At 46.3% G+C, this 27527-nt stretch overlaps 1 protein-coding gene across 1 annotated transcript; it reads left to right on the top strand.

Annotated features, from left to right (window-relative positions):
• The first annotated feature begins 457 nt into the window (after nucleotides 1-457).
• ASRGL1 (asparaginase and isoaspartyl peptidase 1) lies at nucleotides 458-21066 on the top strand. The gene is made up of 7 exons (XM_061201863.1): nucleotides 458-600; nucleotides 1161-1364; nucleotides 9946-10088; nucleotides 10850-11007; nucleotides 19358-19476; nucleotides 20282-20392; nucleotides 20793-21066. The coding sequence occupies exons 2-7, from the start codon at nucleotides 1172-1174 to the stop codon at nucleotides 20996-20998; spliced, it is 930 nt and encodes a 309-aa protein (XP_061057846.1). The 5' UTR covers nucleotides 458-600; nucleotides 1161-1171; the 3' UTR covers nucleotides 20999-21066.
• The last annotated feature ends 6461 nt before the right edge of the window (nucleotides 21067-27527 follow it).

Genomic DNA, 27527 nt, shown 5'->3' on the forward strand with positions numbered 1-27527 from the left:
GCTCAGAGGAGGGCTTTCAGACTCTTCAGTGCACCCCAGGCACAGAACCAGACCAATTACAGAGGTTATCTTTCTGTTCTTTACCAAACGTTACGGGGAGAGACAATTAAAAGGAAGAGAATAACTAGCAAGTCTGCGAAACATCTCGGGCAGAGGAAGGATTTCAGTGCGTGCAGCGGTGCTTTTCAGTTTTCAATTACAAAACCGCGGCACATCACTTCTTGCATCTCGCCATCAACACCACCGCTCCGCCTCATGAGGAGGAGGAGGAGTTCCCCGCAGCCCACTAGGAAGCTCGCGTGCACAGAGGGCCAGCATAGCCCCTGTCCTAGGAGCCGGGCAGCGAGAGTCGGATCCGCCGTGGCGAGGCCGGCAGAGAGGTTGCGCCGCGGCGGCGCGTTGAGGCTTTACGGTAATTCTCCGCGGCGCGCTGCCCCGCCCTCGTGCGCAGGCGCGGAGCCGTTGCCGGCAGAGAAGTTGCAGGCACAGCGGTTTCCAGAGCAGGTTCGACTGGAGAGACTGGGCTGTGCAGGTTCCGAGGCCGACCGGGCGGCTCGGCCAAGCCCGAAGCCCCGGCGTCCGCCTCCTGCGGCATCCTCGGTAAGTCGACGGCCCTGCGGAAGTCGCCACCCGAGACCCCGAAAGGCACACTCCCCGGTGCCGGGGGCTGGAGGCGGGAGGGCACTGGCGAGATCCAGCCCTCAGGCCGCCCCTGGCCCCGCGGCGGGGGTGGGAGCCGGGGACAAGTCCCAGGGAAACCGAGGCCCGACGTGGGGCCGGAGAGGAAGGCTGGAGCTGCGACCCCAGGTGCCATCCCGGCCGGGGGCCCAGCACGGGACAGAAACCGGGGTTCCCCGGGGAAACGGAAGCCCGAAGTCAGTGGGCGAGGAGGGGGCGCGGGCTCTGGGGCGCAGAGCATCCCACCGCCCCCGCGAAGCCGGCAGGTGCCCCGGGCCGTGGGCGGGCGCTCTGGGCTTTTCTTGCAAAGTTCAAACCCAGCCGCTTCTGTCCTCAGTACTCCCTGGGACTCAGGAATTTGCCTGAGGCTGTAAACTCTGAGGGTTTTCCCCTCCCTGCGTAGAAACTGGACCTTGTCCCCAACGGGAGACTTAAGCCCCGTGCGGTTTTCTTGGACCCGCTTTCGTCTTCCTGATCCCTAGAATCCGTCGCCATGAACCCCGCCGTCGTCGTGGTCCACGGTGGCGGAGCCAGCAATATCTCCAAGGACCGCAAGGAGCGGGTGCGCCAGGGCATCGTCAAAGCCGCCACCGTGGGTTACAACATCCTCAAGGAGGGAGGGAGCGCAGTTGACGCTGTGGAAGGAGCCGTGACCGTGCTGGAAGATGATCCCGAGTTCAACGCAGGTAAATTTGCACTGCAACTGGTAACTGATGCCAAACCGGGTTAAGCTTCTACCCCAAGATAAATAGAACCTCTCTAAAGTGTCAATGAATCTCTTCAGCTTTATGGTGAAATCTAATATGCTGAAAAGATTTAGTTTTTCTCTCTTTACCTGTTGACCAAGTTGCTCTAAAGAATTTTAAAATTCATTATTCCCCCTTTTTTCTTTAATCTGCTTTCTAGAATTCACATACCAAGAGGCTTTTTTTATTACATCTTTTTGTGGGGGAAGAGGGTAGACTACTGTTGGGTGGCAACCTTGGGAGCTTCAGGGTGTAATTTGAATCGGTCCCCTATACAGGGAGGGCAGGGAGAGACCACAGGAAAAGGCAGACCTCTCCAGATTGGTAGGTGGCAGGTTTAATAAGCATGGGAACTTACACAAGAGGCTCGCCTTGCAGGATAAGTAGACCTCTGTCCATGCCCACCAGAATCTTAAAAGTTTACATAGTGGCCTTATCAGGGCTCAGTCACATATACCATCCAGATGGTCTCAACACCACATCTCAAGGCTGTGTCCTGGGCAGCTTCTGGTGCAAGAAGACAAGCGGAGGGCACACTCCAAGGAAAGAGGAAGGGGTGAGGTGACTCCGATTGCCCCAGCACTCCACCCCTCGCAACCGGCTCTTACAGTCTCACACACTTCCTCTTCCACAGTGTGCCCTGAGCGGTCAATAATGGGTTGCTCATTTGGCGGCTGTCTGGCTGCATTGGAGGCAGATGCCACAGCATCAGGCACATACAGAAGAAAACACGGGTTAAGACAATAATTCCCCAGATCACGGATACCTTTCTCCACTGAGAGCCTCGTGATTCAGACCATTGTTACTAAGTCCCCTAGGCTGGGAGCCAGCTCACTCAGAGCGTTCACTTGTGTCCTGTGATTTAATAAAGGCAACACATTAACAGAGCCATTGGGTATGAGCACACAACATCCTGTTTGGTTAATGGCCTAGGTGCCTCTTTGCAAAGCAGTAATAATGGCCAAGCCCTTTCTGTTTTGGAGGAGAGCTTGTCTCATTCGAGACATTTCAGTGTGCAGGAAGAACAGGCTTTGTTGTCTGTCATTCAAGGCTTGGTGAGTGCATTTAGTAGGAGGCTCTATGTGTGGTGTCATGTGCTCCAGGCCAATGGAGGGCTCAAAGACAGCAGCCAAAAGATCATTCCAGTGGGAAACAGAACATGCCCACCTGGCCTTGAGGAGAGGGAGGTCAGCAGCCTTAGGAATTTGACCTGGTTTTATATACCATACATGTTAGCCAGGGGAGGCAGTGCTGTCGGGCTTGAGGAGATGGACTGGTGGCAGGATACACGAGACCAGAACCCTCACCTTCTCCTCTTTTCCAGTGGTGCCCATTCCATTCCAGGTATAATGCATTTCAACAGGCCCAGCTTGCGGCAGGACAACAGGATCCCAGTGGAGATTGAGTAGTTCCCCCTCACCCATCCTGGTAGCGTGTCCCACTGCAAATTCCAGTAGATAATCTCCTTTCCCAGGTGTGATGCAGTTTGGTGTTCTCAGCACCATAGCACGTTGATCCATGGTGGAAGTCAGGGCAACGGCTGTTTCCTGACATACCTTTTTGGTATGGGTGCTTCCGTAGGGGTCCCCAGTCTGGGATACGGGGCAACAGCCCTACTCGTTGATCATTCAGATGTATGAAAGCCTTGGACAGTACTTTAGTACACCCAGCCACGGTGGCTTTATCTGTGAGTAATTTAAGGTACTGCTTTAATATTCCATTTTTCCTTTCTCTCAGCCCTGCTGCTTGTGGGTTATAGAGGAGATAGAACCTCCATTCAGTGCCATGTTCTTTTGCCCAGTCTTGCATGTCACAATCCACAATCTTTGAAATGTGACCCCAGTCACTATCTATTTGATGAGGGTACCCCTACATGGTACTTAGCTTCTCTAATCCTCTAACAGTGGCGGCCTGGTTTGCATGGGGACAGGGGAAAGCTTGGGTTAAGCCGGATGTGGAGTCCACACAAACCAGGGAATGTCAGAACCCTCTCTCAGAGGGAGGAGGCCAGTATAATCAGTTTGCCAATCCCTTACCAGTTAGGAACTCTGGTGGGTGGCCTCAGACTCCTTTGGCAGTTGCCATGGGCATTGTTTAGAACACACAGGACATGCTGTTATTGCATTAACCAAGTCAGTGTATTTCAAGGGCAACCCGACATCTTTGGCAATATGCCATCCCACCCAAGCTCTGTGGTGGCCACTCTTTCCATGCATCCAATCTGCTGTATCTACTGAAGGGTCAGTTGCTAGGGATTGAACCCAAGCTAGGGCATCCGCTTCCTGATTGCCAGGGGGTGTCAGTGCCTTATGAGCCAGGACATGGAAGACAGTGAGGATTGCCTCAGGCTCTTGCAGGCAAACCCAAATGTCGCCTCCACACATCCTGACCCCACAAAGGCCCACTCATTAATCATCCACCCTTCAACTTCCTGTTGTCAGAGCCATAGGGTTAATCTCTTTAGAACAGCCCAGCTGTCAGTGCAAGGGGTTAAGGGCCAGGGACCAGGAGTAATAACCAGCCAAAGGGCTCTGGGTTCAGCCCGCTGGCTGCTGCAGTTCACCCCTCCCGAGAGGCTCCACCTGGAGCTCTGTGTACACCACTGCTAGGAGCTGTTGCTCTAGGGGAAGTGTGTGGGGTTTCTGCCCCCTTCCAGAGCTGAGACCAAAATCCCAGGAGCACTCTCCCCTTCTGTTTTCTCTGCCACAGTGCCTGCCCTACACCTACCAGAGTCACAGACACATCTAACTCAAATGGTAGCCCTGCTTGGGAGACGCCCAGAGCTTTAATCTGTTTCACTAGTGCTTTTGCCTTCTCAAAGGCAGCTCGCTACTCTGATCCCCAGTCCCACACCTGCCCTTTCTTTACTGCATACCATAAACTGTACCCATTTTCAGTTTTGAAAAATGTACATACCTGTGTAACCACACTACAACCAAGATGTTAAAATTTCCATCACCCCCAAACGTTCCTTCCTGCCACTTTGCAGTTAATCCCCCCTCCCAGCCCCAGCACCAGGCATCCACTGATCTGCTTTTGTCATAAATTTGCATTCTCTAGAATTTCATATAAATGCAGTCACAAAGAGTGTATTCTTTTGTGTTTGGCTTCTTTCACTCAAATCAGTCCTTTTTTAGAGTAATAATCATCATAACTACCATGAGTGTCTACTATGTACCAAACAGTGGTCTAAGAAACTTGCATGATTAACTCATTTAATCTGCACCATAGTCCTATGAGTTAGGTGTAATTATTATTACGCTCATTTCTCAGATGAGAAAACTAAGGCACAAAAAGTTTAAGTAACTTGCTGGAAGACACTCATTTCCTCTTTATTTTGAAGTAGAAAACCTAAGATCTAGGGATTAAAACACTTCTAGGGAATTACACCACCTACCTGACATCTGTCAGAGAAAAGAATTTCAGGAAATCTTAACCAATTAGTCATCAGATATTTAGTAATTGTTCTGTCCCCTTGCCTCTGTTCTGTGCCCTTTAACACTTACACAAAATTTGGCTTCATTACATAGGCATTATCGATTAAATCCTTGGCAGTTGGTGATTGATTAAATCTCCAGTCCTCCCCTCCCCAGAAATCAGGAGGTGGGACTAAAAGTTCCAGCCCTTTAATCCTGGTTGGTTCCGCTGGCAACCAGTCCCCCACCTTTAGGGGGTTTTCAAAAGTTACCTCATTAACATAAATTTGGTTTTGGTTGAAAACGGCTTGTTATGAATAACAGGACACCCAGTTCACCTGTATGGATCTGAAGTGGTTTCAGGAACTGAGGGCAAAAGACCAAATATCATAACAAAAGATGCTCCCATTGTTCTAATCCCTTAGGAAATTCCAAGGGGTTTGGCAGCTGTGAACCAGGTACCTGGACGAAGACCAAAATATGTATTTATGATAAATCAAAGTATCACACCTCCTCTGTCAAAGATCAGTTTATATATTTATGTGGATCTGTTTTGGACTTTTTATTCTGTTCCATTGATCTATTTGTCAAATTCTTTCACCAACACCACACTGTCTTGCTTACTGTAACTTCTAGTAATGTCAGCTGCAAATAGAGACCATTTTATTTCTTCTTTTCCAAACTTTATGCCTTTTCTTTCTTTTCTAGCATTGGCTGGGCCATCCAATATTATGTTGAATAGGAGTGGTTAGAACAAAAATTCTTGTATTTTTCCCAGTCTTAGGGGGAAGGCACTGTCTTTCACCGTTAAGTATGATGTTGGTGGTAGGGTTTTATAGGTGCCCTTTACCAGGTTGAGAAGTTCCCTTATTCTTAGTTTTTTGAGATTTTTAATCATCTGTGGATGTTGAATTTTATCAAATCCTTTTGCTGCATCTATTGAGATGACCATGTGGTTTTTCTTTTGTCTGTTGATATGGTGAATATTGATTGATTGATTTTTGAATTTTGAACCAGGTTTTCTTCTCTGGGATTAACACCACTTTGTTGTGACATGTTATTTTTTACATATGTAAGTGCTGGGTTTGATTCAATGGTGTTTTCTTGAGGATTTTGCATCAATGTTCATGAGAGATACTGGTCTATAGTTTTATTTTCTTATAACATCTGTCTGGTTTTGAAATGAAGGTGATGCTGGCTTCATATGATGAATTGGGAAGTGTTCCCTCCTCTTCTGTTTTTCTCGAAGTTTGTATAAGGTTGCTCTTATTTCTTTGTAAATATTTGGTAGATTGGTTTTTTGTTTGTTTTGATGGAAAGTTTTTAAGAAATCAAATTCTTTAATAGGCATGGCACTATTCAGATTATCTATTTCTTCTTTGAGTGAGTTTTGTCAGTTGTCCTTCAAGAAATGTTTCTATTTGGTTTAAGTTGCTGAATTTGCAACATTTCCGTGTTATGCTTTTGATGTCTGTATGGTCTGTAGAGAGGTCCCCTCTTTCATTCCTGATGTTTGCAATTTGTGTCTTTTTTTTCTTTGTCAGTCTAGAGTTTATCAAGTTTATTGTTCTTTTCAAAGAACTAGTTTTAGTTTCGGGGGGTGGATTTGGTGAATTTGTCTGTTTTTTTCTTTTCTTATTTATTTATTTGTTTGTTTGCGGCTGCGTTGGGTCTTTGTTGCTGCGTGGGCTTTCTCTAGTTGCAGCAAACGGGCTACTCTTCATTGCGGTACACAGGCTTTTCATTGCGGTGGCTTCTCTTGTTGCAGAGCGTGGGCTCTAGGCACTTGGGCTTCAGTAGTTGCAGCACACGGGCTCTAGAGCACAGGCTCAGTAGTTGTGGTACACGGGCTTAGTTGCTCCACGGTATGTGGGATCTCCCCGGACCAGGGATCGAACCCATGTCCCCTGCATTGGCAGGCGGATTCTTAACCACTGTGCTGCCAGGGAAGTCCCATTTTCTGTTTTTTCTTTTGCTCTTTCTCTGTTCTGAATTTCATTGATTTATCTTTATTGTTTCCTTTATTCATTCAGCTTGCTTTGGGAATAATTTACTGTTCTTTTCCTGTTAGATCATTAATTTGAGACTATTCTTTTCTAATACAAGCATTTAATGTTTAAAATTTTACTCTAGCACTGCTTTGATTTTTACATGTTTTTACAGGTTGTCTTCATTTTCATTCTGTTCAAAATGTGTTCTGATTTTCCATGTGACTTCCTCACTGAATCATGGGTTATTTAGAAGTGTGATGCTTAATTTCCAAATATTTGTGGATTTTCTAAATATCTCTCTGTTACTGATTTTTAGTTTAATTCTGTTATGATCAGAGGACACACTTTGTGTGTGTGAAATGCAATGAAAAGATTTGCATTCTTTTAAACTTCGTAAGGTTTGGTTTTTGGCTCAGAATGTGTTCTACCTTGCCCATTTGCACTTAAAAAGAATATGTACTCTGCTGTTGTTGGATAGAAAGATCTATAAATCTCAATAAGGTCAAGTTCATTGGTAATGTTCATACCTTCTCTATCTTGATTGTCCATTTCTACTGATTAATGAGAGAGGAGTATTGAAGTCTTTAATTGTAACTGTGGATTTTCATCTATCTCTCCTTTGAGTTCTGTCAGTGTTTGCTTCATGTATTTCAGAACTGTTGTTTAGCATATAGATTGTTGTCTTCTTGGTGAACTGACCCCTATATCATTGCTTAATGTCCTTATTATTATTTAATGTTCCTTATTGTGAAGTATACTTTGCCTCCAGTTTTCATTTGATTCATTTTGGCATGGTATAATTTGTCCATTTTTACTTTTAACCTATTTGCATTTTTATATTTAAAGTGGTTTTTTTTTATTGGCAGCATGTAATTGTGTCGTATCTTTTTGTACAATTTGACAATCTCTGCTTCTTTTTAAGATTTATTTATTTTTTATTTATTTATTTTGTTATTTATTTTTGGCTGTGTCGGGTCTTAGTTGAGGCATGCAGGATCTTTCGTTGCAGCGCGCAGGCTCGTCGTTGTGGTGCGCAGGCTTCTCTCTAGTTGTGGCGTGTGGGTTTTCTCTTCTCTAGTTGTGGTGTGGGTTCCAGAGCTTGTGGGCTCTGTAGCTGGTGGCACATGGGCTCTAGTTGAGGCGCGTGCGAGCTCAGTAGTCGTGGCACGTGGGCTTTATTGCCCTGCGGCATGTGGGATCTTAGTTCCCTGACCAGGGATCGAACCGCGTCCCCTGCATTGTAAGGCGGATTCTTTACCACTGGACCACCAGGGAAGTCCCGACAATCTCTGCTTTTTATTGGGGTGTTTAGACCATTTACATTTAATGTGATCATTGATATGGTTAGGCATAAATTTGTCATCTTGCTGTTTGTTTTCTATTTGTCCAATCTATTCATTTTCCCTGTTTCCTCTTTTTCTGCTTTTTTCTGCCTTCTTTTGGAATAATTGAATGTTCATAATTCCATGTTATCTCCTTTGTTGGCCTAGTAGCTCGACTTCTTTTTTTAAAGGTTGTTTTAGGGTTTATGGTATATATCTCTCACTTGTCACAGTCTACCTTAAGTAATATCACACTTCATGCATAATATAAGAACCTTATACAGCATACACCTGTTTCCCCTTTCCTAGCCTTTGTGTTACTGTTGTCATATATTATACTTATGTGTATAAGTAAGTTGCCTAATGCATTGTTATTATTTTTCCTTTAAACAGTTATATTTTAAAGATATTGTAAAAATAAAGGGAAAAGGTATTTCTGTTTATCCACATATTAGCCATGCTATCATTTTCCTTCTGCCTGAAAGACTTGCTTTAACATTTCTTATATTGCACATCTGCTATTGATGACTTTTTTTTAACTTTTGTTATGTCTATAAACATCTTTGTTTTGGGTTTTTGAAAGATGCTTTCACTGGGTGTAGAATTCCAACTTGACAGTTTTTTTTTTCTTTGAGGGCTTCAAAGATCTTGCTCCTCTGTCTTCTGGTTTGTATTGTTTCTGACAAGAAATATGCTATCATTTTTCTTTTTTCCTCTGTACCTAATGTGTCTTTCTCTGGCTGCTTTTAAGATTTTCTCTTTCTCATTAGCACTAAGCTGTTTGATCATGATGAGCCTGAGTGTAGTTTAGTTCATGTTTCTTTTCCTTGGAGTTTGTTGTGCTTTTCGGATCTGTGAATTTATAGTATTCACCAAATTTGAAAATTCATCATTTCCTTAAATATTTTTTTTGTCCCTCTATCTCACCTCTCCTTTTGGGGACTCCAATTACACATATACTGGGCTACTTGAAACTGTCCCTGAGCTCAGTGATAAACTCTGTTCAATTTTTTTTCAGTCGTTTTGTTTGCTGTGTCTTCAAGTTCATTCATCTTTTGTGCAGTGTCTAATTTGGTGTTAATCCTATCCAGTGTATTTTTCATTTCAGACTTCTTTTTTTGTCTCTAGAAGTTCTCTCTGGGTCCTTTTCATATTTTCTTCCATGTTCTGGTACATATGACAGCCGTTTTAACATTTTTGTCTAATAATTCTATCATCCATGTCATTTCTGAGTCTGTTGCTATTAATTGATTTTGTTGTTGTTGTTCCTCCTCATTATGGGTCATATTTTCCTGTTTCTTTGTGAGCCTGGTAATTTCTTATTAGATACCAAACACTTGTTAGTTGCTGGATATTTTTATACTCCTTTAAATATTCTTGAGCTTTGTTCTTATCCCTTTGTTCTTATCCCTCTGAGGAAACTGAGTCACATAGAGTTTAAGAATAGCTAGGCTTACAGGTATTATCTAGGCAGAGAAAGTTGGAGAAAAGTTGCTAGTGGTAAAGAGAACAGAGTAATGAGAGCTAATGGTACGTTCAGGGAAACCTAATATTTCAGTAAAATGTGGCCAAGGAGAAGAGATGAAGCTGGAAAAGTAAGTCAGAGGCCAGATCAGGAAGGGCTTCATACCGTTTATTTTGTAGGTCATGGGGTATCAAGTCAGATTTGTGTTCTTAAAAACATTCCTTTGACAATGGAGTAGAGGATGAATTAAAGTAGGCAGCTTAGGGGAAACTCTGAAGCCATTTCTAAATTCTTAATTCTTGCTTTTCGCCTTCTTTTTGATTTTAGGTTGTGGATCTGTCTTGAACGAAAATGGTGAAGTTGAAATGGATGCAAGTATCATGAATGGGAAAGACCTGTCTGCAGGAGCGGTGTCTGCAGTCCGCTGTGTCGCAAATCCCATTAAAATTGCGCGGCTTGTTATGGAAAAGGTATGAGGGACTAAAGCACCCTTTTCCTATGGAATTGTCACTGCCGCACTTCAGTGACTAAAAGGGTTCTGGCTTGTAGGGAAATACTTGAGATCACTGTTCTCCTGCAATTGTATGAAAGAACAAAAACGATGTTATTTAAGTTTCTCAAGGAAACCAAGATTCTGACTCTGTTGATGATGTAATTTGACTCATGATCACTTAACCAGTGATTACATTGCACATTATCTTCATGTTTTCATGTTATCTTCCTGTATTTTCTTCAGCCTGCTCTCAACACATGTAACACAACACATACACACTGAACAGACCAACTGTTTAAATAGCATGTATGGGGGAATTCCCTGGTGATCCAGTGGTTAGGACTCCACGCTTCCACTGCAGGGGGCCCAGGTTTGATCCCTGGTCGGGAAACTAAGATCCTGCAAGCTGTGCGGTGCAGCAAATAAATATATACCTACATACATACATACGTAGATAAATAAATAGCATGTATGAAATAAAAATGGATTAAATTCTCTAAATTTAAGATCATACGTAAGTTGAATTCCTAGTAATATTCCATCATCTGGGTTTTTCTGAAAATACAAAAACTCGGAGAGCTAGGCTTTTTTCAACATTCAGAAAAGCAAGCCAGTGGAATTTGCATTTTTGAGGCTTTGTACCCAGAGAGAATAATTATTTCCACACAGTAGGAACAGTTGAAAAGATTTTAACTTTTTCACAAAACTAACTATTTTCCCATTTCTCTCTGGCTCAAGACACCTCATTGCTTTCTGACTGACCAAGGTGCAGCAAAATTTGCAGCAGCCAGTGGGATTCCAACAATTCCTGGAGAACAGCTGGTAACAGAAAGAAACAAAAAACGTCTAGAAAACGAAAAGCATGAGAAAGGTGCTCAGAAATCAGACTATCAAAAGTAAGTATCATCTGTGGCTCACATATTTGCGAGTTATTCAAATGTGAAAGTTTGACTCATGTCTGGTTATCCACGTTTCTTAAATAAGTCAAATATCACTTGGTAGTTTCAGTTTTTGTACAAAATAGTTCACACTAAGTAATGGAAAAACTGCTGTTTTGATTCTGAAATTTAACCTCATTTATTACCCTTATGAATAGTAACTCAAATTCAGCTAAGAGTTCCTTCTCCAACATGATTTAATAGATGAATGTCGTGTGTTAAGGTATTAATTACCTGCATACTTCTTGATCAGTTTGTTACCTTCAGTACACTGCACAGGTTCTCTGTGGTATAGGCCACCCTATGAACTTACTTAGGCACCCTTTCACAGGGCAGAGAAATCAGTACAGCCCTAATAAGTGAATTAATCGTGTGTTCTGAATTATGGTTTTCTGTGTTACCAATTCAAAAATACCAAATAACAGGACCTTAATTTAAAGCAAAATTTGAAAAATAATATTCGAATGTGGCCTGGAGGTTTATAATGGAATATAATCTATTAACTCCACATACCCTTTTAGATTTGTAATGTTTAACCAGAGGTATACTTTAGTATCACTTAGGGAGCTTTTTCAAAATCTACATGTCTGAGCCCCTTCCCTAAAGAATCTAATTTAGGGACTTCCCTCGTGGTCCAGCAGTTAAGGCTCCGGGCTTCCACTGCAGGGGGCATGGGATCGATCCCTGGTTGAGGAACTAAGATCCCGCATGACGCATGGCGTGGCCAAAAAAAAAAATCTAATTGAGTAGAGCTGAGGTGGAGAGGCCAGGCAAGTCCATTAGAAAAAAAGTTCCCCAGGTAATTCTAGTGTGTCCCCAGGTTAGGAATCTGTTTTACAAGATTGGCCATATGTTGGTAGCTGTTGATAATCTTTACTGAGTGTGCTATTGTGTCTATAGGCTAAAGTCACAGGAATGGATTTGCTTTATCAGTGGTTCATGTACATTTTAATAGATGTTGCCACATTGCTTTCCAAAATTCTGCAACAACACACATCTCCACCAGCCAGTACTGCTCTTCGATATAAGCAAGAGGGGCTCCTGCCCTGGGTCCTGCACTTTAGAGGACCCTCATATCACAGTTACACAAAACAGTTGGTTTATTGCAGATCCATGGGGCATCTCTGTCACTCAGCAGTGACACAGCATTACCCATAGCCCTCATCATCCGCTCTTGTGACTAATATCATTCAGCCCCCAGGGAAGTGCTTCTCTGCATCTCTTGCTCTATGTCTTGGAAGTAAAGACCACCTGAGTCAAAAGGTTTGTGGAATACGCCACTGCTGACATCAGAAATGACCCTGTTTTGGAGTGTGGGGAAGACTTGAACAGCAGAAGGACTTAGGTAAGAGAAAAAGACAATAATTTGTCAAACATATTCTTGCATAACGAAGTGTTGTTTCACAGTAGTGCGCAGTGTCCCTTTTCTTTCTGCATGTTTCAGTTTGTGGTTCTGGAGTTATTCATGAATTAGTACGATATCTGCAAGACTTGCACGTGAGGGCTGATTCCTGTTACTCTTAAATTTGTAGATATGTAGGTCTAGACCAGCACTGTCCAATAGAAATATGAGAGCCATATATGTAATTTAACATTTTCTAGTAGCCACATTAAAAAAAAGTAAAAAGAAACGAGTGAAATTAATAATATATTTAACCCAATATTTGCCAAATATTATCATTTCAACATGTAATCAATGTAAGAATTTATTTATGAGATATTTTACATCCTTTCATGCTAGATCTTCCGAATCTGCCGTGTATTTTACACTGACAGCATGTCTCACTGTAGACTGCCTGCATTTCCAGTGCTCGGTAGCCACGTGCAGACAGTGGCTGCTGTATTGAACATCACAGGTCTAGACAGAACCTGCATGAGGAACCAATTCTTTATGTTGGCAACTAAATGGACACTGAATATTAGACTTATGAATGGTTTTATTCTTATAAAAATACTTAAGATTGAGTTAAATTTTTTTAAATGTTGAAATTTTTAACTTTTAAGTAATTTTTATTTAAAATGTTACATTCATTAATTATAGTTGATGTTTAGACTTTAATATTAATAATTTTGTAAATTTTAGGGAAAAACTAACTTTTGAAATTATATCTACAAATTACTTTTATTCTTTTTAGGGGGATTTACCCTTAATTTTGATGAAAATATATTCTAATTTTGTACACTCTCAGTATAGTTACATTTCACTTTCTAATTCCTAGATTACTGAAAATGTGTACAAGTCAAGATTTTGATAGAAAAAGAATACTAAAGTGGAATTCACAAAAGAAAAAAAAGCTAAAAGGAAAAAAAGAAGTAAAAAACCTTCAAAGAAACAGTCTGCTTTAAAAGTAAGCACTCGTAGACTTCCCTGGTGGCTCCGTGGTTAAGAATCCGCCTGCCAATGCAGGGGACACAGGTTCAATCCCTGGTCCGGGTAGATCCCACATGCTGCAGAGCAACTAAGCCCATGCGCCACAACTACTGAGCCTGCGCTCTAGAGCCCGCGAGCCACACCTACTGAGCCCGCACGCCACAACTACCAAAGCCCATGCGCCTAGAGCCTGTGCTCCAGACCGAGAGAAGCCACCACAGTGAGAAGCCTGCGCACCGAAATGAAGAGAAGCCCCGCTCGCCGCAACTAGAGAAAGCCCACGAGCAGCAACAAAGACCCAGTGCAGCCAAAAAGTAAATAAATGAATAAAAATTAGAGAAAAAAAAAAAGTAAGCAGTCTTCTTCCAGGATGACCCACATAAAATTCACAAAGAGAACATTACAGATTCTTTGTTCAATGAAGATTTAATTACTTATCAAAACAATGAAAATTAGTAGGAATAGTATTCTCACCAAATCCACAACTTGAACAATTCAGATGAAATCCCAACAACTTCATGTTCTTTACTAAAAGAAGGTTTAATTGCTAATCATAAAGCAATTTGTTGTAATCATACACCAAAAAAGGACACGTGCAATTATTAGAAGTGCTGGGAAAAGGCTGAATAAACAATAGACAGTGGATAACCAGAAAAGACAAAGATAGAAAACATAGATGTAATGTTCTTGAAAGAATAATAATATTTGGACAAGTGTAATGGTACTTTTCATGACCCCATCAACACAATGTTTACGGAAAACAATGGGAAATTTCTAGGGTTAATAAAAATTATTTCAAGTTTTGATAAAATGCCAAAACGTAATTAGGAAAAAAACTTAATGATAGGGCTTACCTGGTGGTGCAGTGGTTAAGAATCCGCCTGCCGGGTTTCCCTGGTGGCGCAGTGGTTGAGAACCTGCCTGCCAATGCAGGGGACACGGGTTCGAGCCCTGGTCTGGGAAGATCCCACATGCCGCGGAGCAGCTAGACCCGTGAGCCACAATTACTGAGCCTGCGCGTCTGGAGCCTGTGCTCCGCAACAAGAGAGGCCGCGATAATGAAAGGCCCACGCACCACGATGAAGAGTGGCCCCACTTGCCGCAACTAGAGAAAGCCCTCGCCCAGAAGCGAAGACCCAACACAGCCATAAATAAATAAATAAACCCAAAGTTTAAAAAAAAAAAAAAAAATCCGCCTGCCAATGCACTGAACACGGGTTCGAGCCCTGGTCCGGGAAGATCCCACATGCCATGGAGCAACTAAGCCTGTGCGCCACAACTACTGAGCCTGCGCTCTAGATCCCACGAGCCACAACTACGGAGCCTGCGAGCCACAACTACTGAAGCCCGCGTGCCTAGAGCCCATGCTCCGCAACAAGAGAAGCCACCACAATGAGAAGCCCGCACACTGCAATGAAGAGTAGCCCCCGCTCGCCACAACCAGAGAAAGCCCGCGCACAGCGATGAAGACCCAACGCAGCCAAAAATAAATAAATAAATACATACATTTATTAAAAAAAAAAAAACCTAATAAGTATCTAGGAGAGAGAATTCAAATAGGTTAGTTTAATGGGTAATAAAGCAAGACATGAAATCATACATGAAGTTTAAAAAACGCAGTTCAACTAGAGTGTACCATGATCAGAAAACATGTTGAAAACTAACATTTAAAAGGGAAGCCTGTGATAATGGAGCTAACATGGTAGGTAAATAAAAGGTATGTAAGCACGAACTTTGGCCAAGAGTCCAGAAGTATTCTGTGTGACACGGCCGGTTCACCGTGAATTTGTTTCTAGGAGACATGCCCTCAGCTGCACCAATACTGACGATGCTGTGAGACAGTAGAGGGTCCACTGCAAGATACTGTAGATGTGGCCGAAGGTGGAACGGCTTAATTAGACTCACATCTGACCTTGTAACAGACCTCAGAGACGTGGCGGGAATTCCAACTAAATGCTGTTGAAGTAATGAAATCGAATTTAGATAAGAAGAGTTCAGCAAAATTTGCAGAAGTTCCTTAAAGAACAAACCACGGACTTTGACAGAAAGTGAAATTAATTTTGAATTTGCACTATCTACAGTTACTTAGTCTGAACTATTCCTCTCCATTGATAAGCTTAACAGAAGCTTTAAAAAAAAAATCTAAGTTTGGCTATTACATTTTTTAAAGGATTAAAAATGTTTTTTTTTTAAATTTAGAGAAACAAAGCCAAAAGTGCATGGGAAATATGCAAGAAAAATGACATCCGCAGAAAATACAAGGAAATTGAAACAAAGGAAACAAAAATATTTGCCTAACTTGAAGGAGAAGATTCATGTACAGATGATCCTGAAACCAGTTTCTTTAGAGGCTGTTTTTCTGTTCATTATAAATCGAAGTATAAGTATCATTTGTAGAGAGATTTGAACAAAATCGAGCAACATACTGCTATTTTCAATTTTCTTTATAATATACCAGCAATGAAATTTGAAAGAAGAATTTAAGATACTCTGCATTGATTTAAACACTGCTTAAGAGATGACAAAAATGACTATAGTAAGTGACTGTGATTTAAATGATCAAATTAAAATATTTAGTAAAATCTTCTGTGATAACAATTTATCAAATGTAACCCCATGTAGCATTTGAGTGTGGTAATGTAAAAATCAGGATTCATTTCCAAATCTAAGTATTGCTTTAAGAGTTTTATATATAGTTCCAATGCTACTGCCTCGGCAGAGTGAAGCTTCTCCAAGTTAAAATTAATTAAAAACTTCCTAAGAACTACATCGCTCAAGAAAAGTTGTGTTATTTGTCACTTTGTCAGTAGAATGCATGTTACATGGAAATGTTGATCATAAGAGCATGATCAATGCCCCTTGAGATGAAGGCAAGGAAAATTAATTTTATGGAATAAATACATAATAATTTATGATTGTATATGTGTCTGTGTGGGGTTTTTTCCCCCACTCATCCAGCCATCACCAGTTGATCAACAGAGGATACAAATGTGCATGTTAATAATTAAATTGTCGTCATTGGTAGTTTGTCAGCTTTCAGTCAAATGAAAACCATAGCTTTACAGTATTTCTCAAGATACATTTATCACGGTAAGAGGATAGAACATCTTCATTATTTCTAAATATTACATGTGTGTGGGCCTCCATTTGCCTTTGTATTTTTGCCTCATCCCCTTCCTTGTACGTGTTGGGGGGCTGCCACCAGCAGTGACAGGGTAGCTCTTTCCTTATGTGGCAGGAGGGGCTCGCATCACTGCCGTAGCTGCTCCCTGACAACCGCCAGCTTGGATACTTTGCATTTGTTTGTGGGTCATTCTTTTCTGGGAATTTGCCTATTTTTGTCCTGTGATCATTTTTTCTCTTTAGTTGTTTCATCCTCTTCTTATCAATCTTAAGGCTATCTTCTCCGTTAAAAAAAAAATTCCCAAATCTGTTGTTTTTATTTGCTTTTACTTTGCTTATGCTATTTTTGCCATTTGAACGTTTTTTTGTGATCAGTAGTACTCTCCCTCTTCTTGTGTAGTTTGTAAGACCAGAAACTTAGGAGCCATCCCCGCCCTGAGACATACAGCTGCCTAGATTTCCTTGAAGAATTTTGTGTTTTATATTTAGGTCCTTAGCTATCTGGGTTGGCTTTTGTGAGTGATAGGAGATAGGGTTCCCGTTTCCTTCTAATAGAATGCCAACTTTCTCTTTCTAGTCCTTTGAATGCCAGGCTACATCTAGCTACAGTTTAGCCTCTCCATGTGATTACCTAACAGGTACCTCAAGCTTTTGTCCAAAACTAAACTTGCTATTTCCCTACCCAACCCCACTCCACACACACCACAAAGCAAAAAACCTCTCCCAGTCTTCTACCTTTCAATAAATGTTTCTTGCATCCTTTCAGTTTCTGCCTTAGATTTCTCTCTCTCACATCCGGTCCACCTGCAAATTCTGTCAGCTCTGCTTTCAAAAGGTCCCAGATCCAGCCTCCTTCCCACCCTCTCCTCTGGAAACACCCCGACACAAACCACTGCCTCTCAAGCCTCCTAAGGGGTCTCTGTTTCCTCTCTCATCTCCCTCGGTCCACACACAATAGCCAGAACAGTTCTCCTAAGATGACTCTTTGTAGAAGTATAGCACACATTCCGGGTGCATAGATCATATATGGAGCCCTGGATGAGCTTTCACAGGGTGGACACACCTATAATCAGCACACAGCCCGACGCACCCCCCTCCGTCACCACCCTCCCCGCAAGGAAACCGCCTGCCCGGCTTCCAGCACCATGGGCTAGTGGTGCCTGTTTTTGAACTTTATCCGAGTGGGATCGTGTAGTACGTGCTTTTTTGGGTGCCTCTTCTTACGTTTCTGAGATCCGTCTGTCGTGTGTAGCGGAGCCCACCTTCACTGAAGCATAGTGTGTCACAGGTTATTTACTTGGGCGGACGTTTGTGTCATTTGCAGTTTGCTGTTATTACAAGTAGTGCTGCTGTGAACATTCTGTACACTTTCATGGTGAACTTACCTCCGCGTTTCTGTTGGACAGAAATGTGGGGATAAAATGGCTGAGTCGGCTTTAGGAGACCCCGTGGGTGGCCTCCCAAAGTGGCCGTGCCAGTCCACATGCCCGGCAGCAGTGAGTGAGGGTCGCGGTCCCCGCACCTCTGTGCCCATACTTGATACCGTGTCTGTTTCACGTTAGCCGTGCCGGTGATGGGCATGGTGGTAAGAATGGTTCTTTTTAAAACTTAACTCATCTCGTGACACTTCTCGGTTCAAACTCTCCAGCGTCTTCCCACCTCACTCAGACTAAACGCCCTTCCAATGGCCTGTAAGCAGGATGACCATGTGATTCAGTATTCAAACTGGAACTTAGTTTTGAGAGTGAAAGGGGCACTATTAATTAAGCCGGGACAACAGGCATAAGTCAGGACGGTCCTGGGAAACCAGGATGTACAGTCACCCCACTTGTCAAAGCCTCGTGGTCTGCCTGCTGGCCGTCCTCTGACCCTGCTGCACGCTCTCCCTGGCTTTATTCTCTCCAACCACAGTGGCCTCCTTGAAGTTCCTTGAACTTGGCAAGCATGTCCTGCTTCAGGAATGTTCTTCCCCAGCGATCAGCATGGCTTACCCTCACTCCTTCAGAGAGGCCCTTAGAAAGCAGCACCTCTCCACCATCACGTGTCCCACGTGCTGCTGTAGGCTATAGTTTATTGCTGTTCAGTAAAGCCTGACATTCTTTATTGCTCTGTCACCCTGTGCCCCAAATGCAAGCTCCGTGGGAGAAGGTACTTTGTCCATTTAGTTTTCTGCTGTGTTCCAGCATTTAGAACAGTGCCTGAAATACAGTTCATTGTAGAATCGGGGTGGTGGGTATACAGCTGTTAGCGTACAATTGCTTCAACTTTTTTTACTTGCAAATTTATAATAAAATGTTAGAGAAAAAGTCAACTTATTTCGTCTTCATAGCAAGCCCCATGAAACAGGCAAAGGGGTGTGCAGACAGGCAGCAGCAGCGTCACCTGGGTGGTTGTCAGAAGTACACGATGTTGACACCCATCCTGTACCTGCCAACTCGGGGTCTCTGGATGGGGGTGCTGAGGATCCAAGGGATGCTGACGCACACGAAAGTTTGAGATGCACTCAATTATTTGTATCCGCATTTTATAGATGGGAAAAATGAGACACGATAAAACTTAACTCAATCACCCAGCTAGAAAATGGTGGTGCTGGGATTGGATGGACCCTTAGAGCTGAGGGCTAAAGGTATGTCCAGCAGTCTCACTGACATGTAGAACGTAAAGCAAACAGGCTTTCTTTGCCGTTTCCATGAGTGGGGAATGCTGGAATCAAAGTGTGGCCCATGTGCCATTAACATAGAAGTGTATTAAGCTACACTGTCACCTGTGGGAGTGTCTCTCATCTTCAGCCACTCTTTGTTGGTTTTTTGGCAGAAACTTGGGGACCGTGGGTGCCGTTGCCGTGGACTGCCGAGGAAATGTGGCTTACGCGACCTCAACAGGGGGCATCGTCAACAAGATGGTGGGCCGCGTCGGGGACACGCCGTGTATAGGTGGGCTGGACGGATGATCACTGCCCCTGCCCCTGCCCTCCCCCGTCCTCTCATCCTCGTTCTTTGGTCTTCGCCTCACCCCCACGCCCACTTCTTTCTTCCTTCATTTCCTCCTCCTCCTGGTGGCAGCTTTAGAATTTCTGGGAGTGGCGGTGGGTTGGAGGGGGTTGCCCAGGGCACGTCGAGAAGGTGGCGTGTCCAGCAGGCACCTGTTTCCTAGATGCTGTGTTTTGGGGAGGGGGCGTGGAGGACTTGGGAGGGAGGTGGAGTTGGGGTGCTGAAGTCGCCGCAGCACCCCCGGTGCCTCTGTCTTCTCTCTAATCCGTTTCAGGATCTGCAGACTATTCCCAAAGGGTCAAGTACACGAAACCTTTTCCCAGGCATGGGCTCAAATGAGCAAACTAAGAAAGCTGAGAATTTAAGTTTGCAGTTACTAGATCTGAGCGGCATGAGAGCGACACACCACCACTATGAGATATTGCACATCAAAGTGTTCTTCGCATTAACCTGGGAGCACATTATCTTAATTCCCAGGGGTGGGGGTAGGGGCGGGGTGTATATGTTTTACCCTGCGCGCTGGGTGGATGTGCTGGGGGCAGAGGAGGGGCTGCCCTGGTGTCGCTGCTCTGGGAAGGCTAGGCCTGCCTCCCCGACGTGCCCTCCATCCCCATCTCAGGGTATTATTCGCACGGCGCTCACTAGTGCACCTTGGCGTTTAATATTTATGTAGCGTTAGACTTGTAATATGTGTTTGAATTTCTTGACGGTTGCCGTTCAGTTAGAAACAATTCCCTTCCTTGAGCAGGATCTGGAGGTTATGCTGACAATGATATTGGAGCCGTTTCAACAACAGGGCACGGAGAGAGCATCCTGAAGGTGAATCTGGCCAGACTCACTCTCTTCCACATGGAACAGGGTACGTGGAAGAAGGTCGTGCCGTCTGACTATGAGGAGATAGGAGCTGTTTATAAATAGACGGAGAAAGTTGGGAAACCCTTTCTTGTTTGCTGCAGACGTTGCTTTCAGGTTAACCCCCCTTCTGTTAGGGTCAGGAAGGAAGAGCATTTGGAATACTGGTTGCCTTCTGCCTCTTGGGGGCGGTAGAGAGACTCTGAGCCTGCGTGTGGGAGAAAAGGCAGCTTCATCCAGTGCAGGGAGGGCCTTGTAGGGTGAGAGTCCTTGTCTGAGACATTGAAATAGAAATCACTTACTAAGAATCTTTGTTAACACGGTTTGGTTTTTCATACTGTAAATAATTTTCCCATCAGATTCCTTTCAGTAACTTGTGTTATTTCTCAACCTCTCATTGTTTTCAGGAAAGACGTTAGAAGAGGCCGCTGACGCGTCGTTGGGTTATATGAAGTCAAAGGTCAAAGGTGTAGGTGGTGTCATCTTGGTCAACAAAGCAGGAGACTGGGCGGTGAAGTGGACCTCCACATCCATGCCCTGGGGGGCCGCAAAGGACGGCAAGCTGTACTCTGGAATTGATCTTGGCGACACCAGCATCACTGACCTGCCCTAAGCCCCCTGAAGCTGTATTCTAGAAGCTAAGACTTAGCTTAATCAATTAGATCTAGAAATGGAAAATTCTGCAGTCTGTCACTCGTTTTGTTGCCTTGATCAGTGTTTGGTTGGGGACAGATTCCGAAGTGATGTGCGACATGCCCATGTTAGGATCAAATAAGACTAGTGAAGATGACAAACTCGCTGAGCCTTCCTCGTGAATACTCCCCATCATCCGAGGTTAGAAAGAAGAAACAGCATGATCTTAACAGGACAGAAACGGCCTCAGTGCAGGGAGTGCCTTTTGGAATTGGGGGACCCACTGCAGTGACAGAGGCTGTAGGCGCGAGGGTGCGGGGGGCCCGGAGGAGAGCAGCGCTCTGGGGCAGGACCCAGTGCTGGGACGAGGTGGGGAGACAGTGAAGGGGAGACAGGGCAGCAGAGCTAACGGATTGGTGAATGTTACACGTGAACGTTGCAGATCTCGTTCTGAGCCAGAAGAACATTAGGTAAAAGAATCTCTGAGAGATAAACTGATTTTTTTAAGAAAGTGCAGGTCTTCTCTGACTTACTAACATAGGCGTGTTTCCAGATGCTTTAAAAGGACCCTCTGGTAACCCCTGGCTCTAATCTGCTGATGAAGGGTCGTCATGGAGACTCTGGAGGGCCTCCAAGTCTGAGGGTTTTCTCAGGCTCACACATGAGCCTGCTCACCTCGTGTTTCCCCCCAGCCAGCCTCCGCCTCCCATGATGAGCGATGGGGATCGTGACCTCTCCGCCTCTACTACGACAGGGAAGGGCCGGTCAGTGTCGAGATGACCCTGACTTAATGGCGTCCATGACTGTCCAGTGCTGTGGGTTCCCCCAGCTGAACCAGGTGTCCACTGTGGTCAGCATGGTGAAGAAGGTCATTTCCTTGGTGGAGAGTATTCCTATTAACCTCTTTACACTGGAAATGGTATTTTTGCTGTGACATATCTGCTCAGTTTTTTAGTCTGTCAGGGCTTACCTTCTCTCTGGAAAGAAATTGCTTCACTTTAAATTCCATGTGCCACTAATAAAATGTATTTTGAAAGAATAACAGTGTGGTTAGGAGTCACTGTTGACAAAGACCAGAATGTACACGAGCTCCCTTGGTCTGTCAGTTCAGACAGGTAAACTCGTTAAAGAGAGCTTTCAGCATAAGTGTGGTGTGTGGATGTGATAAGACTGCCTGCCTCATGGAGAATATTCGAGAGTTTTCAGAGGAATTGAGTTTTTTCGGGATGGATTAAGGAAGAAGCCAAACCACCATTGCAGGAATCAGCACGGCTTATGGATCCAGCCTCTCGCGTTGGCCGTCCATTGCATGAGACAGTCGCGCAGTCCGGGCCGCTGTCCCGTGACCTTCCCTGTGCCCGTGTCAGCTGCCCTGAGCCCGAGGGAGAGAGAGAGGTGGCACTTGGAGGCAGAATGGAGTTTGGATCCTGCTTCTCCCCACGACCTGGGTGACCCAGGGCAGGTTAACTTCTGAGAATTTTGTCATCTATAAAATAGGTCACTATGAAGATTAAATGAAAACAAAGGACAACTGCTCAGTGTTTATCTCCGGATCCTCTGGACAAATAGAGAACATGTGGCCAGGCCCAGGAGGGAGTCCATGTGGTTCCGTCCTTGAACACCTCAGATGCAACAACCATCCTTTAGAAATAAGTACTTTGTTAGCAGGTGTATTCGTTTGCTAGGGCTGCACACGCGGTGGCTCACACGACAGACATTCCAGAGGCGGGAAGCCCCAGGTGCAGGTGTCAGCAGGGTGGCTTCTCCTGAGGTCGCTCTCTTTGGCTTGCACACAGCCTGTTCTTTATACGTGTCTGTGGCCAAATCTCCTCCTCTTCTAAGGACACCAGTCACATGGGATCAGGGCCACCTAACAGCCTCATTTTCACCTCTTCAAAGGCCCTGTCGCCAAATAACCGGGGCTTAGGGCTTCAACATAGGGATTCTGAGGGGACACAGTTCGGCCCCTAACAGGAGGCAGAGCAGGACTATGTTAGGGGTTGTGAAGGGAGAGACTTTTGCAGAAGTAACCATCACTGAGTGGAGAAGGAAGAAGGAAGGAGCGGGGAGCAAGGCCTGGTTTTGCTCTTCTCATTTCTGTTCACGAGGGAAGTGGATCTAGTCACCAGGGGCCGCTGGGGCCTCGGCTCGGGCCACCTGCCTCCTTTGGTCGGGCAGCCCACTTAGGGAAGGGTCCCCAGCCCCTCTGTGTGAGCCAAGGTGCGTGTTGTTGCCCTCGGACCTCGGTTCAGTGAACAGTCACTCCACTAGCCTGGGATCCCATATGTGGAGACCACCGTGGGTCTCTCCTGCCCCCCACGTTGCCAGGGGGCAGCTCCCTAACTGTCCAACAAAGGTAGGCTCACAGTAGCGTCTGAAGGGGAACGACAGCCTTTTATCCCTTCTCTGCCACAGGAGGGCAGCAAACCACACACTGTCCACCGGTTTCAGCCCAAAGGGGAGATAACTCATCTCCACTCTGAATCAAATCAATCTACTCAGAAATTTTGGAACCACAAGGGGGTTCCTGTTCCTGACCTTCATTTCATCTAAATACTATGATTTATTTTAGATCACAGTTGTCCAAAAAAACAAATGCTAGCAAATGCCCCACAGAACGCATCAAAATCAACCACGTCTCTGACTCTTCAATCAGTGAAGCCTGCTGTGCACCTGCTGCCGGGGCCGGACGCTCCTTCCAGCCAGGAAGCGGGTTACACAGTAATAAGGAGTATATGGGGGCCCAGAGCCAAGAGCGGGTGGGTGTCTGCCGGGTGCAGCTGGGCCCACCTGCTGAGCTGGACGGAACAGTCCTGGGAAGGAAGGGCCTTAACTGTGTAGCTGTTGGACAATAAATGTTTTTTTCAAGTAATGTCCTTTCCAGCCGTGTTCCTCTCTAGCATGAGAGATTATGGACTCTGAGGGCAGAGGAGGAGGGAGGGGGCCGTGTCGCCCTCTCCTCAGAGGTGGAAGGCGTGGGGAGCCCGTGGGGACACGCCCCTCCCGCCCCACCTCTGCCTTCACCCTCGCCCAGAACCGGCGATGCATTTGGACAGACGGCGGCACTGAGGGGGCGGGGGATATGCCCGCAGAGCGGCCAGCTGAAGGGTGCGTGATACCCTCCGCCGCCTCCTGCACTGTGTGGGAGGGACCCGGGCAGGAATGGGACTGGGACGGGGCTGGGCTGGTGGTGGGTGTGGTGCCCAGCGGTGGTTCCGTCTGGGGCACAGGTGCCATTAGAGAGGCAGGCCACCCGTCCAGCTCATCCACCCCACACGCGTGACCCAGAAGAGCTGGGCCACAGGCATGCAGCTCGTCTCTTGTGAGGGGTTAGCGTGCCAGGGGAGGCTCAGGGACGATGCGGCCCTTCTGACAGATGAAGTAAGGCCCAGAGAAACAGGTTTCCCGGGGCATTCGTTGCACTCCAGTTGGACCGCGGTTTGTCTTGGCCTCCCTGGTCCCAAACCCTCCTCTGTCCCTGAGTGATGGTCTCATCACGTCACGCGTGGCACCCAGCACCCCCCAGATGTAGGTAGGGGCCATCCCCTGAGCACTCCGGGGGAGGAGCAGAAAAGAGCACACATGTAACAACTTTATCCTTCAAATTCTGCTTTTTTTCCCCAACCCACGATTAAAATGGAGTTGGATTTTCATACAAAGAGACGTTTGGGCCTGGACTGGGTCGGTAAAGGAGACCAGGCTGGGATCCTTTTTTTTTTTTTTAAATCACAGATCATCTCAGAGTCAACTCTGTTTTTTGCTCTGCAGTTATCAGTACTTTCTGGATCCTAGGCCGCACTCAAATGGGGTTTGGGTTCTAAGTTATGGCTGAGAGCAAAGGAGCAGAGAGGTTAGTTCTTCCTGGCTCATAGGACCATGGCTCCATCCACGACTCAGGCAGCCCCAGGGTGGTTATTTCTCAGGGTAGCAATTTTTACCAAACATTTTTTAGTTAAAAATAACCTTTTACTATAATAAAAGGGGGTATATGCTCATTGTAGAAGTTGGAAAAAAATGGACAAAAAAAAATTTTAAGGGTGAGAAAACATAGATCCACAAAAAAATTAAGGGGAAAAACTTCTTAGCACCCCAGTCAGTATCACTGTTAACACCTACTGTGTATTCATTAGTATCTTCTCCAAGATGAGGCCACTCCACGTGCTTTTTAAATGTTTTTTTCAGTTAACAATCCACCTTTCCATGTCAATAAACTTTCACCTTTTATAATACTCAGTCAACATTCAGATGACTCCAGTTTACTCAGAAAACGTCACCGACAGCAGTTGTGTCCAAAGCCTGTCCCTAGGCAGGATGGGTGATTGTGCCCTCGGTCTCTCCTCACAGGTCCTACCCCGTCTTCATGGCTCTGGCTTGTCGGGAAGTCAGGGCCCGCGCCACACCTGCTTCTGCAGTGGAAGCCCGCAGTGCTGGGCTGTGGGAACAGGACCGGGCTTAAGATTCGGAAAGGGAAGCGTGGGTTGTGCCAGAGCACAGGGCCCCACCCAGAAATGTGACCAAGAGTGACTCGGAGTGGGACGAGCAGGTGGGGAGGGGGTTCGCCCCCTGCAGCCCCCAGGGAAGGCCTGGCCCGCCGCCCTTCCTGCTCCAGCCTCCTGGGCCCCTGGGCCCAGGTCACTGCCTTCCCAGCTCTGCTCACCTGCAACCTCCCCCGAGGCCTGCCGTCCACACAGTAAGCAGGAGCTCCGCCACAAGTGCCTCCTGGGCAAAGGGCATCTTCAGAAGTATTTACAAATGGGCCCTGCTGGGGGCCGTCTCACCAAATGCAGGGATATTTCTGTGGGATGAGAACAAAGGCTGGGCTGCTCTTGCCTTGAGAACAACACCCTCCTTTCCACTGGTGCCAGATCCCCGGGGCTTTGAACTCGGAACGCTGCCTCCCAGTGTTCTATGCAGACACCGAGTATTTAAATCTTTGAAAAAGTAAGCAAGACCCAGGCGAGTCCCTCCCTCCCGCCTGTCTGCCCCCTCCCTTCCCTGGGCCCACTCAGCCCACACAGCTCACTGTGGCCCCTGCTTCCCTGGTGTCCCCGCCCTGGATCCAGCCTTTCTGCCTCGTGCTTCCCCAATCTTCCCGAACGTCTCTGCTCATCTTATCTCTGGCTCTTGCTCAGATAACACACCCTGGATGCCTCAGACTCGAGGCTCTGCCGCTCCCCACCAAGCCCTTTCGCACCCTGTCCCTGTCTTTGTTGGAAATTCCTGCATGTTTGTCAACTGCTCTCAAGCAGAAATGGTCAGGACCCAGGGTGGGGTGCCCTGCAGAGCCGAATCTCCCCACACACACACCCCCACTCCCAGCCCCAAGGCCTTACGTGGATGCACGGCAGCAAATGGGCAGCTGTCCTGGGAGGGCGATGCGCCTACCTTGTTTCACCCCAGGTCCCGGGCCGAGGGCCTCCACCCTGGCACTCCGGGGTGGCCTCCCTTGGAAGGGGCTTCATTTTCTTTGAGAGGAAAGATTCCAGCTCTGTTTCCTCTCTCTGACCGCTGGGGCCATGGCCCTACCACCCCCTCCCTAGCTGGGCCAGTCCCCTGACCAGGCTGCATGGGGGGCTCAGACCGGGAGGGCACCATTGTCCCGTCCGCGTGGGCGGAATGCTCGTGGCTCCTCTAAAACCCGGCAGGCGGGGCTGCCCTGCCCTTCCCGGGGTCAGGTCCCAGGATGGGGTGCGGCCTGGCGCCCACAGGCCCTGCTGCAGGCCCCTTGGCCGCCACGCTAGCCCACCCGGCTCCAAGAGCCTCAGCCCGCGCGCCAGCACTGCCCGGCTTCTCGGCCCTTCTTGGCGTCGAGGATTCCCGGGGGGGCCGCATGGGTGGCCGCTGGACCTATGCTCAAGTATGAAACCAGAGGAGTAAGGAAGCCCCACAGCCAGTCCTCCCAAGAGCCCCCTCCTGCCCACCCTCAAGGATTAGGTCACCCAGGAGCCTCGGAGGGTTCCTGCTGCTGTAGTGTCAGACCCCTACCCCCGGGCCCGCTCCTCCCGCTGCCCCTGCGAGCGAGGGGCTCCCCAGCCTCTGCCCACCCCTTTCCCTCTCCCAAGACGCCTTTCCACCCTTGAAGGGTTTACAGGGGGAATAACAGTAACCTCCCTCCGAGGGTGGCTGTGGTGCTCAGTCAATACACAGAAAAGTCTTAGAAGCGTGCCGGGCACGCAGTGAGCACGCAGTGAGCGTTACCTCATTAGCGTGTTACTTTGTTCCCAGGCCACGCCAACCAGACTGAACTCTTCCTTTTCTGAGCTCCTGCCATGCTTAGGGTCCCCAGCCAGCAACTCCTAAAATGGGTCTCCATTCCTTGGACCTAAAGTTGCTTTGACCTTTTGGAGACACAGACCCGGGGCTCGGCCAGCAGGCCTGGCTGCCCCCGTGTGAGGCAAGGCCCCTGGGCAGGACCCCACCTACAACCACGCTGCCGCAGAGGGGAAGTTTCATATTTCGCAGTTTACAAAGCACTTTCCCATCTCTCTCTACTTTGTGGAGTAGACAGG

The sequence above is a fragment of the Eubalaena glacialis genome, chromosome 10, assembly GCF_028564815.1.
Source record: "Eubalaena glacialis isolate mEubGla1 chromosome 10, mEubGla1.1.hap2.+ XY, whole genome shotgun sequence".
Lineage (NCBI taxonomy): Eukaryota > Metazoa > Chordata > Mammalia > Artiodactyla > Balaenidae > Eubalaena > Eubalaena glacialis.

Bases quoted from the DNA above. Each gene is read 5' to 3' on its own strand.
- ASRGL1 (XM_061201863.1), top strand. From the start codon at position 1,172: ATGAACCCCGCCGTCGTCGTGGTCCACGGTGGCGGAGCCAGCAATATC. The intron at 11,008-19,357 runs GTAAGTATCATC...GTTTTTTGGCAG, and splicing joins CAGAAATCAGACTATCAAAA to AAACTTGGGGACCGTGGGTG. The intron at 19,477-20,281 runs GTGGGCTGGACG...TTCCTTGAGCAG, and splicing joins CGGGGACACGCCGTGTATAG to GATCTGGAGGTTATGCTGAC.